Source organism: Marmota monax, unplaced genomic scaffold, assembly GCF_021218885.2.
Source record: "Marmota monax isolate L192 unplaced genomic scaffold, Marmota_monax_Labrador192_F-V1.1 WCK01_AAM20220418_F8-fsc00091, whole genome shotgun sequence".
Taxonomy (NCBI): Eukaryota; Metazoa; Chordata; class Mammalia; order Rodentia; family Sciuridae; genus Marmota; species Marmota monax.
The window spans coordinates 3016278-3037166 of NW_026692434.1; the positions used below are offsets into that span (position 1 = coordinate 3016278).

A 20889-nucleotide genomic window follows, 5' to 3' on the forward strand; every position below is an offset into this window, starting at 1 on the left:
ATACAAAAGGGCTTTTCTAATAAAAATAGTGGTGACAATATTGAATGTTTTTTCTAATGTATAATGATATATGTCAACATTTGAAAAACCTATATTATTCATTGAACCAATATTTTCCAAATGAATAAGGCAATAAAATGTCAAAAAAACATGTATAGGTAAAAGATTGATTCAAAGTGCAAATGGAATTTCAAGGCAATGAAGAATGAAAAGGCAGTGAACATATAAATATAAATCAGTAATTTGAAGGTAGTTAGCACTCTTAAATATTTTCATGGAGGAAGACAACTAAAACTACTTTAAGAGAATTTTAATAAGAGTTTAAACCTTTGTGACCAGTTTTGTTTTGTTTTGGTTTGGTTTTTCATAGAAACTGGCATCTTAGTTAAAACCTACACTGGCATTAAAAAAACCTGACAAAGGTAGGAGAGCCCTGAAACAGCAGCTCTCCAAAAATATGTATATAAGCTACTGTAAATTATCACTAATTAACATATGAAAATTAACCTTTGTCTAGAAAAGAGACTGCCAAATGATTTGTTACCAGATAGCTTTTCTTTTAAAAGCACACAAGAAAGACAGAAGACAACACAGAAGATAATTATGAAAGTCTTGTACATTGCCTACAAGGTTAGACTGAAAATGTGCTGATGTATTGGGAGAGATTAGATAACTGTAGAATCTGATGGAGGCAACAGATAAATACAGTGCTTTGTATTTTTTTAGTCCTCAGAATCCAGAAGAAGATGTCTATGTAATAAGTAACTAGATAGTATCTAGAATTTCAGAAGAAAAAGCTGGATTTGAGAATAATAATTATTTTAGAAACCACACAATTCTTTCCTTTCAGGTTCTTAGCTGTAGGTAGATCATCATTGAGTTGAAGCCAAAGGCCTTGGTGGATAGTTAAAGGATGTGACTAACTTTATAATAATAACCATTAATAATATCCAATTAAATTTTGTTTTGACTTCATGGTCATCAAAAAATTCTATTCATCATTTGCAAATTTCTTCCCTAGACCAGTATGTCTCAATTATCCTAACCCAAGGAAGTTATATTTTTCAGCATAGCCTAAGTTCTGCAGAGAATTAGCCCTAAGGCCCTAAAGCACCTATTATTTGTAAGAACTGACTCATTTCCTAATGTTTTAAATTCTATTATAGACACTTTATCTTTGTGAAGACTGAAGACATACTATCCTTGGGAGAACTGAGAAAAATACCAAAAGCCTTTTCTGTAGGTTTAATTTCCTACATGATACTAACTGCAAAGAGCTGATGAAGTAATATTCTGGCTTACAAGTCTCTGTGACCTTGGTTTTAATAGATTAATTCAGTAGCCTCTGGGTTCAATGATAAGATATGGTTCCTGGACTTAGACTTCCCTAACATGTAAATTGGCTTATCCTGTTACATGTCTACAGGATAATCTTATTTTATTGTTACACAAGTGACAGGCTCCTCCACCAAAATTGTTTTTGAAGAAGTAAGCCACATATCCTTCCGATAAATTTGTACTGAAAAGCAACATTCTACTTAATAAGAACCATATCAACAATTTTAACATTACATTTATAACATATTTAATGTATAAATAGGAAATATTAAATTCTTTTCTTTGTCCTTTTGGGTTTTTATTTAGAAATAATTTTAGACATGTAGAACAATTGCAAAAGTAGTACCAAGAGTTGCCATATACCTTTCAGCCAGCATCCTTTAATGTAACATCTTACATAATTATACAAAATTTATCAAAACAAGAAAATTAAAGCTGGTGTAATACTAGTAACTAACTACAGAAGTTATCCAAATGTCACCACTTTCCCTATTTAATGCCATTTTTAGAAATATTATTCAATATTAAAATACTATAAAGATTTTTCCAAACCTATACCAAAAGGATAGAATTTCACAATGGGTCCTTTATATTTTAGATCAGGAGAAAAGACAAAGGTTAGAACCAAAACAGCTAAATTAAAAATCAATGAAACACTTGAAAAAAATTCCCATTAACAGAAATTTCTGTATTTTTTAAAGTTTCCAACTGAAATCTTATACATCTTATTTACTGATGAAAAAAATGGCATCTCTTTTCTAAATAAGAAATTTTACATTTTTAAATAGCACAAGTCTCATGATTATTTGAAAAGAAAGAAAAATGTAGGTGGTTATTATAAATTTGTAAGATCAAATACTAGAAAAAGGGGAGGGGAATGGGAAGGGAGAGAGGCTACCTATCAACCATAGCCTCTGAATTAAATACCTCTGTATAGTACAATAAAGGTAATGGTGAAAATTCCCCTTCCAAGAGAGCTTTCTACTATTGTCAACACTTACCAAAAAAATTCTGGAAAACAGATTTTTTAAATAAAGAGCACAATTAGGTATGGGAAATCAGCAATATTAACATAAGGGACATGAAAATAAAGTAATCAGATCGAACCACCACAAAGAAGTGTTATAAGCTAACCTAAAAGATGCAAAATAGGCACTAATAGTTTTAGAATATTGAGAATGAAGACATATTATTTATTCATTCCTGGTGTAAAAGAAAACAATAATCTCATATTTGATATCAAAATTAAAAGTTTATATGTAGCTTTATTCTACATTCTGATAGCAGCCCAAATAGGAAATATAACAAAAAGATACTTACTATAGTAGCCATATAATACAGTGTCCTCAATCTGTTTGCTGACATTAGCATTAGCCCAATCCTAGGACAGTAAGGAAACATTAGCAATATTAATTTTAACATCCACCTGCCCAACAGTTAAGATTTAATTTGACAGAATTTCACTTCTAAAGTTTATCATTAATTCAAATACGGTATGGTCTATATCTTCAAAAAATGAGAGGCAGACAAGTAAACAGACAAATTTCAATATGGAAATGCTTAGATAAGATAACACAGTTCTGGTGAAGCACCAAGGCACCTAACTGAACTGAAGATCAGGAATGGCTTTCCAAAAATTATCTAAAATGAGAGACCAAAGGTAAAAGAAGATGTTCTTAGGGAAAAAGAAAGAAAATAGAAAGAAAATGATGAAAGAGGAAAGAGGAATATGCATGGAGAATTAGAAAAACTGAAAGAAGCTAAATACAGATTCACTAGAAAAACAAAAACAAAAACCAGAAAGCAGGTGGAGTAAGGGAAAGGAAGGGCATATGCTGAAGAGACTTGTGAGTCATAGTAAGTATTTTGGACTTTGTCCTAAAGGTAATGAAAAATGGTAATGAATTTATGCAGACATTAACAAATGTAATTTGTATTTTATAAAATAAGATTTGAACAGATTATCACTTTTGAAATATATAAAAGTCCATCTAAACTCCTTTGCATTCATCCTCATAAATGTTCTTTCAACTAATAAACTTATATTTCAAATTAATCTTGTCAATAGAAAAAAAATCTATACGCTACTGAGTCAGAATGGAGGTATAATAATATCAAATATTTTTGTCTAATACCCTAAATTCTGTGCATGCAAAAAATTAAACCTGGAGAGTCTATGGAACTGGTCATTGATATTAAGTTGCAAGGTTCAAATTAGAATGCAGGTCATTTTTTTTTTAATAAACATTTCAGGAATTCAAGTTAGTGTCAACATTCACTATAAGTGCTGTTGAGGAAATTATCAACACTTAATTTTCTTAAAATAAGGATTTTTCTTTTCTTCTTCTTTTTGCCTACAAATACATCTAGCACTGAACATCTATGAATTTCTTGCCGATAAATAACTAAAATAAAAATGTGGACGATCCAAACTTGCAAGTGCAAAACCTATACACAAAATGAACAATAATACTTCCAAACAGCTATAAAAATATAGCTTAATAAACCAAATTTTAAAAATGAACTATATAAAGAAAACTAACCTAACTGTAGATTATTAAAGTTCTAAATAAGTGGAAAATCACCTGTGCAACATGAAAGATTATAAATACTAATTCACTCCGAATTAATCTACAAAAATAATATATATTGCCAATCAAAACCCCAATGTACTGAGTGAGCCAGGCATGATAGCATGTGCCTATAGTCCCAATTACTTGGCAGGCTAAGGTGAGAAAATTGCTTGAACTCAGAAGTTCAGTGATAGCATGGACAACATAGCAAGACCTTTTCTCTTAAAAGAAAGAAAAATAGGAGAGAGAGAGGGGAGAAAACAGGAAGACAGAACGAAGGGAAGGGCAAGGGAGGGAGGGAGGAAAGAAGAAATCCCAATGTACCAAGGGAGTATGTTAATATCTTAAAAAAGACCAACAATAAGTAATTTCCTAATTACTATATTTTACTAGTAAAACATGAAAATGTTTTATTTTAATAATGTTTAATTTAACTAACTGGCATAATAGAAAACATCAATAATATGAAGTAGTGGCAAAATGTGGAGTTGAAAGCATTTCTTTCACATTAATAGGAGACTCTATGATCTAGATATCCTTTGTTGACTCCATCCTAAAAATATTCACAAGTTAAGATAGATATCAGTACAGGGACATTTTTAATAGTACTGGCCAATGAATGACTTTGAGATTCTTACCGATTTCCCTGGCAACAAGATAGCCTGAACAGGGCGGCCTCCCTTTCCCACACAAGAGGAATACACTTAATTTCAACTACTCCTGGGACAAAGGAGCTCACAGTCTTCATCAGTTATTCAGCAATGAGAATGTACTAACACCCTCTGAACAGCTTGTACCTACTCAGCTCAGACTACTTGACACTGAAGTCCCAAGTGTTTATCTATCTACAAGACCACTCTTCTGCCTCCCCTATAAGATAGAAGAAAGGAGGTTGAAGTACTGAAGTATCTGCACTTGGGAGAGCTTATTCTTGCATATATTTCAACTTATACATGAACATAAGCACTTGCTGATTTTTATTCCAGTAAATGACAGTCTACACCAAGCAACAATAACGGTTTTTGCTTAAAAGCTCTTTGCCCAACCATATTCAGTATAGTGTTGTTTAAAACTGAAGAAAATCTAAATACCCCAGGAAAAATGGTAAAACATATTATTGTATATTCATAACAGAGAATATCACACAGACATTAAAAACAAACCTATTAGAAAAAACAGCCATAGAAACATACACATGAAGTACTTTTGAACAGAGGGAAGAGAACATATTACCGCCATTAGTTTTAACACATGCAACCAACTCTTTAGGGAAAAAAAAAGGGGGGGGAGGACAAAAGAAACACCTAAAACACTTTTAAAAAGTCAAAGAAAGCATACATAGTGCTTACTAACTAGAATGGAAAGCCCTGAGGAAAATTCTATATAATGATTAGAAATTTTTTCCTCGGTGATTTAAATATCCAAATGCATATATACATAATCACCAAAGCTTCACCTCCTAAGAGATGTACTTCCTTAGTGATTGCTTATGCATCAAACTGGAAGTGTAAAAAGATTTCTGATGAAGATGATCAAATTAAGAATAATTTATCGATGAACTAGAGGATAATTATAGCTTTTTTACTTATTACATTTCATGCAAAGTCCCTAGGAGTTTCCAAGACAGCCCCAAGAAGTAGTAATGTCCTCAACAGAACTCTGGATAGGGCAAAAGGGTGGGAGGGGAAAGGAGTCATGGGGGTAAAAAAGATGGTGGAATGAGATGGATATCATTACTCTGAATACATGTATGAAGACAAGAATGGTGTGAATATACTTTATATACAACCAGCGATATGAAAAATTGTGCTCTATATGTGTAACATGAATTGTAATGCATTCTGCTGTCATATATAACAAATTAGAACTTTAAAAATTTCAAACTTAAAAATTGGACAAGAGCCCAAACCCAGGGGGAAGTGGGGGGGGGGGGTTGAAAGTAGAAATTTTGAAGGTAATTTATAGCCAAATAATCATTCAAATTTAACATCTTTTACTCTACAAGTTTCTTGTGTTTAACCAATCATTGAGGTAATAGACAGTAAAACTGTTACTATTTTAAAGCTACAAATATGTGTAAAATACACAACATCACTCAATACCAGTGTATTTGGCTTTTATGCACTTCTTTGCCTCCAAAATATTTGATATATTGTCAAGAAAGCTTACTTTATTAAATCTTCTTTCTTTTATGTTTTGAAAACCACTATACCCTTGATATGTTTTATAAACTATTGCCTCCCAGAGTAGAAACAAAAAGAAACTTCAATCACTTAAGACTCAAAGGAATGTAAAGACACTCAAAAACTAATACTAAATAGAGACTACTACAGAAGAATATTTCAGAAGAAAAGAAAATGATATGAATTCCATAGAACAAAAATGTAGTGGGGTCACAAATGTAAATTCCTTTTCCTATCCTTCAAGATGACTTTCTAAAACCTGGTGTCCAACCTAAAATTCCAACATGACTCTCCATACTTTTACCTGATAACCTCACCTTAGATCAGTAATTCTCATTCAGAAGCCATTTTGTTCCCATGGGCATTTGGAAATGTCTAGAGACACCAGGCAGACGGAGGAATAGGCATCTGTTAAGTAGACATCTGTAAAATTTAGGAGAGTCCCTCACCACAAAGAATTATCCAGCACAAAATGTCAATGGTGGGGAACCACTGACTTAGAGGTCTGGCCTACCTCAGCATCTGTCAAGCATCTTATACCTGCAATGACACACTATCTCCACTCTCAAAAATTCTTCCTATTCTAATGAAGTTTAAAGTATACAAACTCAACTAATTCCCATTAACCTCAAAGAGATAAAGACATTACCAAAACAAATAAAAACACAGATGCCCACCTAGAGAACAAAATTTCCTGAAAAGTTGACAGTATTCCTTATCACTACATCCTCACCTCACTGTCCATATTTAACCCACTACAACCTGTCTGTCCTACTGCTATGCTAAAATTATTCTTCATAGTTACCAATGACCAAATCCAGTTGTCATTTCTCTACCCCTTTCACTTAACCTTCCAACAACACTCAAAAAAGCAATCATTCTCTATTCCTGAAATATTCTTCTCCTACTTTCCTTATCTACTTTTCTTCTTACTTCTCGGGTTCCAGCTTCTTCCCTTTGACTGGCCTCTACATATTGAAGCACTCCAATGTCAAGTCTTCTCTCACTACTCAGTCTCCCCAGTTACCAGTATACAGCTCTGACATTCATATGTTTACCCCCAAATATTTCTCTCCAGTCCTACCTCTCTTCAGAGCTTCAACTTCCTACTTGATACCTATACTTGCAAATATATAATGGTTACTTTGAAGGTGACTTATTTAAAACACATTTTTTTCCCTCTACACTCCCTCATATACCCATGTGCATGCTTATGCTCTGTTATTCCTTTAGACTTCCCTATATCTCTAAGCTGTATAAAAACGTAGGCATTCCAATTTTCTTTTACCTTCATCCTGTCATATTCAATCCATGTACAAATTCAGGAGTTCTACCTCCAAAATATATATTATTTTTCATCATTTTTGTCCACTAGCACCACTCCAATTCAACTTACCTGCACCTTTTACCTTCATTAACTTTCTATTAAGAGAAAAATCCAAATTCACTAACATGAAAAAAATTATAAGCCATTTGGCCCTTGCCTTCCACTGATTCTTAGCTTATACAAAAGCAAAACCTCAATACCACACTTCAGTCAAAAAAGCCAATTCATCCTGTCTAAAGTCTTTTGTATTTGCTGAGAATTCTCTCTTTTGGCTCTTAGCTGGCTCTCATCTAACCCACTAGTTTGGTTTACCTCAGCAGTCTGGCCTCCCTATCACCATTTCTGCGTTAACCACACCTAAATAGACTTTTGTGTCAATATATTATATATCCTTATAGAATTTATCACTAATACAGTACCTTGTTGCATTTATTTGTTGACCATTTGTCTGGCTTTACATACTCTTAAGCTCCACGTGAATTGCAATCTTATTTATTTTCATCATAATCTCCAGAAACTACCTTGTCTACCACATACTATGTACTTAATAAATAGTAAATATATGTATTTAAGGTTCAGAGAACAAGACAAAGTTCTAAGATATAATACCCACTGTTTGAAAATAGGAATAAGGAAGCAATAGAGTTCAACCCAGATATGTTGTAATAGCAGGCCGCAAAGAGATTAATCACTAGGGGAGAAGAGTACATAAATACTAAGTGTTTTGATGCCATATCTTAACTACTAGCTTTGAATTTTTTTTACATGTTGTATAAAATAAAGAATATTTATTCATATTAGTGTCAACTTATCATTTTTAATGGTATAGTTCACTATCCAAAGTCACTGGCCAACTATACAAGACTGTTTAATAGAGCACTTATAGCTAAGCTTTAAGGTCTTTTTTTAATATAAAAAGTTGATTACTTCACAAGAAGTTAGAAACAAAGCAGTTATTTAGTTACAATTATCTACAATGCTTTATGTTAAAAGAAATGTCAACAGAAACAACTTGGGCATTGTGATGCACAGCTTCCATAAAAAGGCAGAGAAAGCAGGAATTTAGGAATAAGAAGTGTATGTTAGAAGTTGGGCATGGGTGCCGCTTGCCTGTAATCCCACCTACTCTGGAGAATGAAGCAAGAGGATCTAAAGTTCGAGGCCAGACAATGAAATTTAATGAGACTCTACCTCAAAATAAAATAAAAAGAGCTGGAAATGTAGCTCATTTGGTAGAGCCCTGGGTTAATCTCCAGTACCAAAAAAGAGATTGGAATGGAAAGGAGAGTGGAGGGGAGGAGAGACAAAAGTACATTAAAATGCAAGTGTCACTCACTATGGAAAGCAATACCAGAACACATTGCTAACCAACATACATTTATAGCAACAAATAAACCTGGAATAGATCTAAAGCCATTGTGGCATATTTACATTAACATGACTATATTTATAGTTATAGCATAACATCTGAAGAACTAATTGTTAAATACTTTACACTTTCCTTAGTTATTAAGTACATGAAAAGAATTCAGCAGTAGCTTTCTGGAGAAGAGTTTATCAGTGAAAAGTTTTAAAAATGTTTTTGGTTCTACTTCTGAGAGTTAGCAAACAGGCTGACTCCAAATGAAAACTGTGAATTTTATTCAACAAAAGAGAAGATAAGAAGTGAGAGCCAAAGAGAGAGAGAAAGAGGAAGAAAGTGGAAGGGAGACATACAAAGAATGTTTCAAGGTATCAAAAAAGTGTCAATGTACAGAGAAAAAAAAATGATACATTGTCTATATTGAAGGGGCTAAACCAAACAAGAGATAAATCAAGAAAATAGATGGGTGTGGTGGCACAGGCCTGTAATCTCAGCAGCTCTGGAGGCTGAGACAGGAGGATTGTGAATTCAAAGCCAGCCTCAGCAAAGGAAAGGCACTAAGCAACTCAGTGAGGCCCTGTCTCTAAGTAAAATACAAAATAGGGCTGGAGATGTGGCTCAGTGGTCAAGTGCCCCTGAGTTCAATTCCTGGTACTCCCCAACTCGCCCCGCCCCCCCAAAAAAAGTAAAAGTACAACCTACAGTTTTATTATCCAAATAATAATTTTTAAAAGCTTTGTATTAAGTATGAGAAATTCATCATGAATTTTGTTCCCTTCTAGTCATTTATATCACATTTATATTTAATAACTATAAAGTAAGCACATAAATTATCACTGTGTATTTTCTTCTTTTAGGAGAAATTTAATAAGCAGTCTAAATTTTAACAAGTAATATTTTTTGCTCTTTAGGAAGATAAATTCTTAAAATTTTGCTCAAATGAATATAATGCAATTTCACCAAAAACAAACAAACAATAATTAAAATCATCACCCAGACAATGACTGCTAAAAATATGGGCACAAAACAACTACTTACTTAATCTAGGAGAGAGTTCACAATTTCATGAAAATATTTACTTGAGAAATTTCAAGATGAAAATATTTCCCCACAAAATCTAAAATCAAATATTCTAAATTCACAACTAAAAACTCCTATTCAAACAATACTTGTACAGGAATAATTACACTGTTTCTATAATATCTGCAAAAAATTATGTATATATCATATATAGTATATGTATATATACATATATATATATATAGCGTATGTGTATATATGTATGTATTTTATTTAACTTCACAGAGAATAGTCTAGAAGTTTATAATTATGTCTTATCCATCTGGAATTATCATACACACACACACACACACACACACGTGTATATTTGGCAGAAGCGGGGATTGAACCTAGGACCTTCCAATATGCTAAGCAGCAGTCTACCTACATAACACCCCCCTCGGCACCTTAACTACAGTTTTTAAATAAAAAGAATATTCAGACATTCTTAAAATGTCTAAAAGGTTTATGCAAGAAACAACCATTTACATAGTTATAGGAAATCAAACATTTCTATGGAATTTAGATCTAAAATGAAATATTTCTCAGATAATAATCTTATAATGTTAATATCAATCATTTAAGTACTGTGTACACAATTATTAAAGGTATATTACTTCTTGCCCAATAAAAAAAGCAGAAATTTTAAGTATACCACACACACACACACACACACACACACAAAATGGTCATTTTTCTTAAAATAATGTTTCAGCCCAAAATATGGGCTCAAATAATGTTTTGCTGTATTATGACAGTTCAATACACAATATGAATTGCTTAAATGAAAACAACAACAACAATGGACTCCTTAGCAGAAATCCCATTTACTGAGCTACTTGAAAGTATCTTTTACTTAAGAGGCCATCTTCTCAAGAAACCTCATGAAACAAGAGCTCTGAAACCAGATTGCAGAACTTCAAATTCCAGTTACAATACTGACAAGCTAAACCTTGGTTTTTCATCCATAAAACTATGGATAATCTTATCTACATTGTTTAATCTCCTAAACAATTACAAAGTTAATATATGTAAAACGCTTAAAATAGAGACTGACACATAGTAAATATTCAACAAATGTTAGCTTCAAAAGAGTTGTGAGAGGCACAAGAATAAATCTATTATGCTTAAAATATTTTCAGATCAACAAAAGGCATTTCTCACATTTGCAAGGTTATTGAATTCATGGTTCTTATGTCAATTAATAGTTTGCTTCTAGTTTACCATGTTGCATTCTTAGCCTTTATGCTTCATTTCTATTCTTATTTCAACCCAGATACAAAAAAAGGAAACTCAAAATACACTGGACTTAATTGCTCAGAACTTGAAAGAAAAAAAATTACATAGTATGATAATACATACCTTAAATGTGCCATTTTGATTTTTCATGTAAGAAACCAAAAATATATCCACTGGAAGAAGTGCTGATGTGATAAGTGCAATTGCTAGAGAAAAAATCGCTGTTATGGTGGAGACAACTTCACTTTCTCTCTGACTTTGGTATTTACGAACATATATCCAGCAAAATGCTAAAATAGCCTGAAATAGAACAAAAAGAATGTTTATTACTCCCCTATGTATTTTCCAACCCTGACTTTGTATGTGTTTAAAGGTTTCCAGTAAAAAAAAAAAAAACTTTATGTAATGTGAAGGTTCTTCTACATGTATAATGAAAAAATTGTAAAATTTAGCATTTTCAAAGTCTGTTTCATGAATGTAGTACAACTTTGCTTCAATGCTAACACATACATTACTGATAACAGTGCTCAGTTACATATACCCTCACAAAACACAGTGTTACCATTAGTGGTTACATATAATGTCATAATTATAACCAGTTTTGAATACCTTTTTCCTGTGGATCTCTCCATCCAAATGAAATATAACTAGATGTTGTCCTAACCTAGGCTTATTACTGAAGTGACATGGAATATAACTTAGACTGAAATTAACTTTTGCCTTATTATGACAGTTAAAAAGATTAACTGGCAATAATTATTATGCAATTACTATAATTCAAATTTTAAAGGGCTTTAAATAAAGAAAAATCAACACTGAAAATGGATTCATGTGCAGAACAAATGAGAAAAAGTACACCCCGAGATACTTCAGTGAACCTCTCTTGTCAATCAGGTACTCTTGATAACTTTATCAAGACCTTTCTAACAACTGAATTACCAAAGTGATTCTCTAACTTTAGGGAGTATCAGAATCAAGTAGAGAGTTTATTAAAGCACAGAATGCTGGTACCCAACCCCAGATTCTGAGATTCAAGAGGTCTGAAGTGAGCCTAAAAATTTGCATTAGTAATGGATTCTCAGATGCTGCTGCTATTGGTCCAGGGAATATATTTCAAGAGTATCCACTCTGCTCAATTATAGGGGGTTGCAGACATATGAAATCAATGTTTTTCAGCCTTGACTATGAGTTAGAATCACCTGTGTAGGTTTAAAATATCTTTTGGAACCAAACAGGCATTTCTCAAAAAAGAAACACAAAAGGCCAACAAATATATGAAAAATGTTCAATGTCTCTAGCAATCAGAGAAATGCAAATCAAAACTATATTAAGATTTCATCTCCTGCCAATAAAAATGACAATTATAAAGAACACAAATAATAATAAATGCCGGTGCAAGTACGGGGATAAAGATACACTTGTACATTGCTGGTGGGACTGCAAATAAGTATAACTACTCTGGAAAGCAACATGCAAAGTCCTCAAAAAACTAGGCATGGAACCATGATATGACAGTTATCCCACCCCTTGGTAGTTATGTGAAAGAACTGAAATCAGCATACTATAGTGATATAGTCACTTCAGTGTTTATAGCAGCACACTTCAAGGTAGCCAAATTATGGAATCAGCCCCAATGCCCATCAATAGATGAATGAATTAAGAAACTGTGGTTATATATATTCAATACATTTTTACTCAGCCATAAAGAATGAAATTATGGCATTTACTGGTAAATGGATGGAAATCAAGAACAGCATGCCAAATAAAATAAGCCAGTCTCAAAAAATCAAGGATCAAATGTTTTCCTTCCTATGTGGAAGCTACAGCAAAATAGAAGGGAAAAAAAAGAGGAGGATTGGATATCATAAATCTATGCAGAAAATTAGTAAAGAAGGAGACAGAGAGGGAGAGAGGAGGGATGAGAAAGGAAAGGGAAATGTGGAATGAATTTGTTTTTTAAATTATGCTATGGGCATATACAAATATACAATAGTGAATTTCACCTTTATGTATAAATAGAAAGAACCAAACAAAAATAAATAAATACACAGCAAAAGGAGGAACAGTAGAGTGCAGGAAGGAAAATGGGCAGAGGCAGGAGGAGAAGGAATGCGGGGGGGGGGGGGGGGTACATGAACTGACATCGAATTCCAATTCCATGCCTGTACAAATTTGCCAAGATGAACCCAACTACTATTTATAACTGTAAGGCTCTAATAAAAATAAACAATACATAAAGCTAAATAAAATACATAGTTTTTGCTTTCCCCACAACTCCCTATCAAGTCAATTAGGGTCCTCTAGGCATCAGTATTTTAAATGCCTGAGGATTTAATCAGCCAAACTTGAAAACCATTATTCTAAATAAAGTAAGAGTTCTGGGACAAAAGCCTTGTTTTGTCCTTTCACTTTCAAGAACCATCTGTTACTTCCTTTCTAGGCATCCCAGTTCAGATGTCTGAATGGAATTAATAAAACCATCTAATTAGTTTTACAGTTTTCAATTTCTCCTACCACAATCAAGATATAAGAACAGTTTCACCACCCCAGAAAATTTCCCTTTATCCCTTTGTAATTAACCATGCTCTTTACCCTCACAACTACTATCTATTATCTGCCTCTATAATTTCTGTCTTCTCTAGAATGTCATTAGGTACTCATATAGTAGTATTCTGTCATTTGAGTTTGGCTTTTCACATGACACAATGCATTTGAAATCCAAGTTGTGACTCATTCCTTCATATTGCTGTCATTTCAACTGGTGACAGATCAACAGGAAGAAAAAACAAAAGAACAGGTGAGAAAAGATTTAGACTTTAGAACCTAGATGTTGGTATAAAACAAAACAACAAAAAAAGGACTTGGAGCAGGCACAGTGGTGCAAGCCTATAATCTAAGAAACTCAGGAGGCTGAGGCAGGAGGATCCCAAGTTCAAAGGCAGTGTTAGCAACTTAACAAGGCCCTAAGCAATTTAGCAAGATCCTGCCTCAAAATAAAATATATATATATATATATATATATATATATATATATATATATATATATATATATATATATATAGGGCTGGGGATGGCTCAGTGATTAAGGTTTGAGTGTAATCACTAGTACCAAAAAAAAAAAAAAAGGACCTAGACTTAAATTCTGGTTTAACTGTTTACTAATATTTTTTTGTTTTGAGTTTGATTTAAAATTTTTAAATAAATAAATAAATATTTTAAATGTTCCTCAAATTTGTTTTGAATTCATTGGCATCTGAGACTTATCTTACTATTCTTGCAGAGTACTCAACACAAAGTGCTCAACAAAATTTGTTAGATTTCCAGAAAAATCTGCACTTTTATAAATTTCAAAGTGGTTGGTATAATCAAAAGGAAGGAGTATGCCAGCATCAAGAAGACAAATTAAAAAGGGGCAACCAGGCAAATAGGTAAGGCATGGGTTTTGACTTTTGGGTTTCAGAATCCCTTTACATTTTAAAAGAACCAAAAAAATCTTGTTTATGTAGGTTTCATTGTAGCAATATAATTGTACCATAAATAAACCAATGTCTTATAAAATAAGCATAAGAATATTTTCACAGAAGATTATAAGAATTAAATGAGATGTTTTACAAAGTGGTTAGCCACAGTAACTGCTTAAAAAATAGGAATTATGGGCTGAGGATGTGGCTCAAGCTTTAGCGCGCTTGCCTGGCATGTGTGTGGCCCGGGTTCGATCCTCAGCACCACATACAAAGATGTTGTGTCCGCCAAAAACTAAAAAAATAAATATTAAAAATCTCTCTCTAAAAAAAAAGTATGGTTGTCCATTGTACTTTAAAAAAAATTAGGAATTATTATGAAGTGTCATTCAAAACAATATTTTAGAGCATTTTATAAAGTAAACTAATATATAACTTTATTAAAAATTCAGAAAAGATTTAAAAATAGTTCCCCAACTCCTCCCAAGAGATTCTGACTTAACTAGTCTGGGTACTGGGATTTAAAAAATTCCCTAGGTGGTTTTAATGAGTGGCTAAGGTTGAAAACCAATGGAGCAGAGGAAGGAATGAGAATAAAGGAGCAGTTACTAAACTAATAAGCATACATACTTCTGGGATCCTGTTAAACAGCAATTCTGATCCAGTGAAGTTGGGACAATATATTTTCTATTTCTAACCAGTTCTCAGATGATACACTTTAAGAAACAAGATAAACTTGCTTTACAGAAATGAAGATCATCTCTATAGTACTGGAAAAAACAATTGAAAGATGGATTGAATCAAATTATTGAGGACGTTGGGAATTAAGTAGAAAGTTTATAACTGCTATAGTAAACACAGAGAATAAGCATGAAAGACCAAATTTAATCATTTTTATGTGGTAGAGGAAATTGAAATCCACTCTGTTTGGTCAAGATCACAAAAGTAGGAACGTGTGTGTCACAATTCTTCAGTAGATGTCTGGCAGCAGTTCTAAAAGCCTGAAGTCCCCAGACCCTGCTTGTCCCCAAATCTCAATTCAAACTTTCAACTCAAAATTGAAAACTATTCTCATAATAATACTAAGATGTCATATGCAGTTTCACTCATGGTTAAAGTGAAAAGCCACAGTAGATTAAACTGTTGGTGTATTACCACAAACCAAGACAATGGCATCAGACTGCCAGTTGTCACTGCCTTCTTTACTATCACACACACACACACACACACACACACACACACACAAAGCAATTTAACTTAAGACTGTGCTTGAAAAAGCAGTAAAAATTTTATTAAATTTTGACCCATGATATTTTTAAATACTTCAGGTTAAAATATAAAGCATGCGTAAAGTCCTCCTGCTGCATACCAAGGTATGCAGTTCACCAAGAAAACATGTGAAAACTTAAGAGTCAAAAGTAGAACCAGCTACTCTTTTCAAGCAAAACTATTTTTACTTGAAAGAAAAACTGAAACTGATAATTCAGTTTTGGATATTTAGCAAATTTTATCAAATGAACAAAGAAAACAATCTCTTCAAGAAAAACTAACAATATTTTTTTAACCAGTGTTAAAATTCAAGCTTTCAAATGAAAATAAGAATTTTGGCTTCATAATAGCTGCCATTCTCACTGGAGTGAGCTGATATCTTAGAGTAGTTTTGATTTACATTTCTCTGATTGCTAGAGATGATGAACATTTTTTCATATATTTGTTGATTGATTGTATATCCTCTTCTGAGAATTGTCTGTTCATGTCCTTGGCCCACTTATTGATTGGGTTATTTGCTTTTTTGGTGCTTAGCTTTTTGAGTTCTTTATATACCCTAGGGATTAGTGATCTATCTGATGTGTGAGGGGTAAAAATTTGCTCCCAAGATGTAGACTCTCTATTCACTTCACAGATTAGTGTTGGCAAGGATGTGGGGGGAAAGGCACACTCATACATTGCTGGTGGAACTTCAAATTGGGCAGCCAATATGGAAAGCTGTATGGAGATTCCTTGGAAAACTGGGAATGGAACCACCATTTCACCCAGCTATTCCTCTCCTCGGTCTAACCCAAAAGACTTAAAATCAGCATACTATAGGAACACAGCCGTATCAATGTTTATAACAACACAATTCACAATAGTTAAACTGTGGAACCAACCTAGATGCCCTTCAGTAGATGAATGGGTTAAAAAAAATGTGGCATATACACACAGTGGGATATTACTCAGCAATAAAAGAGAATAAAATCATGGCATTTGCAGGTAAATGGATGGAGTTGGAAAAGATAATGCTAAGTGAAGTTAGCCAATCCCAAAAAAAACAAATGCTGAATATTTCCTCTGATATAAGGTGACTGACTCATAATGGGGTAGGGATGAGGAGCATGGGAGGAATAGAGGAACCCTACATAGGGCAGAGGGGTGGGATGGGAAGGGAGGGGGCAGGGGGTTAGCAATGATGGTAGAATGTGATGGACATCATCATCCAAAGTACATGTATGAAGACATAAATTGGTGTGAGCATACTTTATATACAAAAAGAGATATGAAAAATTGTGCTGTATATGTGTAATAAGAATTGTAATGCATTCTGCTGTCATGTATTTAAAAAATAAAATCAATTAAAAAATAAAAATTTTAAAAAAAAGAATTTTGGAAAAGTTGTGAGCTTGACAACTTCTTAATACTCGGAAGTTTGAGACATTTCTGATAAGATCAGTAGTGATTTAATGAATGTGACATTGGATATGTTATAATGAAATGTATCCATATTTGGCCAGGTGGGGTGGTGCAGGCCTGTAATCCCAACTACTCAGGACACTGAGGGAGGGAGATTATAAATTCAAGGCTGGCCTGGGCAATTTAGTGAGATTGCCCCCATCTCAAAAAAAAATGGTTGGGTAGTAAAAATACTCAGTAGTAAAGTATCACTGGGCTCAATCCCCAGTACTGCAAAAAGAAAAAAAAATGCATTCATATTTGGAAAATGTGCATGACTCAGTTAACCAGTATTTTCTAAATGGTCAACATACTGTCTTGTAAAACTATGCATGGGTAAAAGATCCGTTCAAAGTCCATGTTGGACTAATGAATTTTAATATAACAAGGAAAAGTCATTGACAGGGTTTCAGATTGCATATTGCAACTAAACATAAGAAGCTTCTAACTGATGAGCTTTGGTGTAATAGCAAATACCATCTGCAACTATATGTAAAATACTTCTCTGCTTCTAACCACGTATTGTTGAAACTGGATTTTCTTCATATACTTCAACCAAAATAACTCAAGACTGAATGAAAAAGTAGATATAAGAATCCAGTTCTCTTCTAAGACCAGAAATTAAATATATCTGCAGAAATTTAAACAATGATCCATATTACTAATTTTTTTTCCCCACTCCAATATCCAGGTTTCTGGTTTATTAACTGTCTTCTCATTTCATTTGTTCCTGCTGTGCTTTTACTAATTAAAGTGGGCTTTCCTCTTCTATCTAAAATCTATCTCAATACTCACTTTCAATATTGTTCTCTATTCCCAGAATCACTATTTCTTTTTTAAACTCCTGCTTTCATTGTTTAAGATAAATGTTTCAAGAATTTTCTTTTTCCCAACTATCTCCAAGCCTTGCTAAAGGCCATGTTTTGTTTCATGTGCATCCTTCTACAAATTACAGAAAACCTATTGTAGTTTAAATGCTTATTCACCAACCACTGACACAATAATCCCGCTAGACTTCAATACTAGTTACATACTTGTTTATTTTCTTCTAAATAAACTAAATATGATGGGTGGGAAAACCAGGGAATTCTCCAAGCACAGGAGTGGATGGCTCTGAAGGCCACAGCCAACCCTTAGTGTTTCCAGTTTCTTCATGAGGGGGTAAAGCATATTCTGATGCAAAGGCATCTGTGAAAGTGAAGGCAGCAAGAAAAGCCTTTCCTTACATTTTCAATAGTTTTTCTTTCTTTTTTTTTTTTTTTTTTGTAGTTTCTGCTAAAAAAAATTTACTAACAGAACATATAGGAGACACTTTTAAGGAATCTCATAAATTCAAACAAGTCGGATTTCTAGAAGTGAAAAGTTTTGTTTTGTTTTGCTTGTAAGGCAGGAAGTCAAAATACATTGGAACAGGAAACAACAGGGCAGGATGAAGGCAAAAGACGAAAGAATTCTGAGAATATAGAGGGATATAAAGAAGAACAAATTGGGGGAAAAAAGAATTGTCTTTTGGGGTAGGGAAGTAAAAACAAGGCCATTTGGGGCCATCGCAGTCCCATAGAATAATCAGAAACAAGAAGCTTGGGGACAGAAGGCCCTTGAGGTGAAATGGGAGTAACATACTCTGGCATTGGCCTTAGCAAGAGGTTACCGCTCTACCTTACAATTGTTCTACAATTAGCAATAAAAGATTGAAAAGAATGTGACACCTCAAAGTCAAAACGAGTAGCTCACGTCATCAAGGCGGAATCGCACAATGGGCACTGAAGGCTGCCAATGATAGGGAACATGGAGGAAAAAAACATTTAGAAAATCAGACTAGTCTACAACGCCAGCGCCTACAAAACCGGAAAAGACCTGGCGCTGCCGCCGCACACCTGTACTAGAGGTACAGCCTTTTGGGGATGAAAGGTCACCACACCCTTCTCAACCCGAGGGTCTCTTCCGCCCACAGACCTCCGGCCCCAGGCCTCAATCAAGGCTTGGGGCAAGAGTTTCAGTAAATGACACCAGCTCTTCAGACGTCATCGGTGAAATGGAAGCAAAAGAGGCCGGAAATCAGCTCCCCCTCCTCGACTTCCCGGAGCCGCCCCCGCCCCCCGATGGAAAGCAGCCCAGATTCCCAGCTAAAAGCAGGGCGGGGCAAGGAGGGTCTCCAGGGCCTGGAGAGGCCAGCTGGAGGACCGGCCCCTCCCTTCTCCCAGCAGTGCAAACACTGGGAAAACTCCAAGCGCCTCCCCTACCAGTAGTAAGAGGCCGAATATGCACCAGCCGATCACCAGCTCGGCTGAAGCCGCGCCAGCAGTCACCGCCGCCATCTTCGCTTCCGGTCCGGACAGGCCTGAGCGAAGGGGATAGGGAAGGGGGAGGGGGAAAGGGGAGAGGGCGAGGGACGCGGAACCCGCTCACCCTAAAGGTTAAAGGGGCGGAGGGGGCGGAGCAACTGGTTGCCTAGGAGACCCGACCCACGAGCGTCCCCTGGCGTCGAGCCGGGCGGGGAGGGAAGAACGGGCTAGGGGCGGGGCACGCCCGGACGCCGTGACGTCATCGAGCTGGTTTGCCTCACACCGGCTGAGTTCCAAAGGACGAGGTCGTCTCACAGCCGCAAAGCATTTTTGGAATGTTTAACCTAGCCTAAGCGCATGGACTGAGAGAGCCAAGAAATTCTGGAAAGGATGGACTATATACATGTGGAGATTCAAACGAATTTTACGGATTTCCACTTCCCGAAAATGTAGAATGGGTGATATGATTATCAGAACTCACCAGAATGCAGGAAGATAATATCTTGACTCAGTCTAAGTTTACCCACTGCCCCCAAAGACTTTCTAATTTGCTGGCGGTGATGCCAGGCAGGGTAACTGCTTGGCTGGACGTTGCCTTATCATATTATGGCCTTTTTGTTTAGATCTGTGCATACTTGTGAATTCAGTTTGTGAACATTCAAAATGAAATGATAGGCTTTTATAATATTCAGAAGTAAACAAGACAGACACTGCCATAGGTCATAGTGAAACAGAGGAAGAGAACTCCTGGGATGCCTTGGCTGGGTCCACTGGTGTGTTTAGTGTGAGTTTTACCACTGAGTTTAACAAGCATAGTCTGTGATGTAGGCCAAACACAACTTTGTGAATGAACATCATCGTCTGTTTACAATTTCTTATATTATCCGTTACCTAGGACCCACTTCTGGCAGGAAACTTGCAGTAGTTAAGGGATGGCCTGGTAATTCTACCAGGACAGAATAAGGAGGGAAGAAGAGAATAGGAGAGAATGTAATTGTAATGTGAACCGGTATCATAAACGAATAAGTTCTCTGTGCTTGCAGATGTTTGAACCTGACTCTACTGTGGTACATTCACAATTCTGGAGACCTCTTTCTTATAGTTTCCTTGAAGAGACACTTCTTCCAGATAGTCACTTAGAGTTCTTCTAACATCCCCAAGGCATACTGGAGGACAGTTTTGATTATTCCTGTTAATGTCTTCTAATCCTCTCCTAGGATCTCTCTTGGTTGGAGAACAACCCAGTCCAGTTCTCCCCATTCACCTCAACATAGCTCAAATCTCCTCTATTGGAAATGATCATACATACTTTGTTGCAATAATTTTTCTTCCAGCATAGACATAGCCCAATT

At 34.8% G+C, this 20889-nt stretch overlaps 1 protein-coding gene across 2 annotated transcripts in view; it reads right to left on the reverse strand.

Moving 5' to 3' along the window:
• Positions 1–19754, reverse strand: part of Lmbrd1 (LMBR1 domain containing 1) — a 104336-nt gene extending 84582 nt beyond the window's left edge. The window contains exons 1-3 of one of the 2 annotated variants that reach the window (XM_046442984.2): positions 19496–19754; positions 11206–11382; positions 2659–2719 (exon numbers count right to left, since the gene is read on the reverse strand). In XM_046442984.2, coding sequence (XP_046298940.1) covers positions 2659–2719; positions 11206–11382; positions 19496–19570 — 313 coding nt within the window. In that variant the 5' untranslated portion in view covers positions 19571–19754. The remainder of the gene's footprint in view (positions 1–2658; positions 2720–11205; positions 11383–19495) is intronic. The other variant, XM_046442983.2, reaches the window with a different exon arrangement.
• Positions 19755–20889: the final 1135 nt, after the last annotated feature.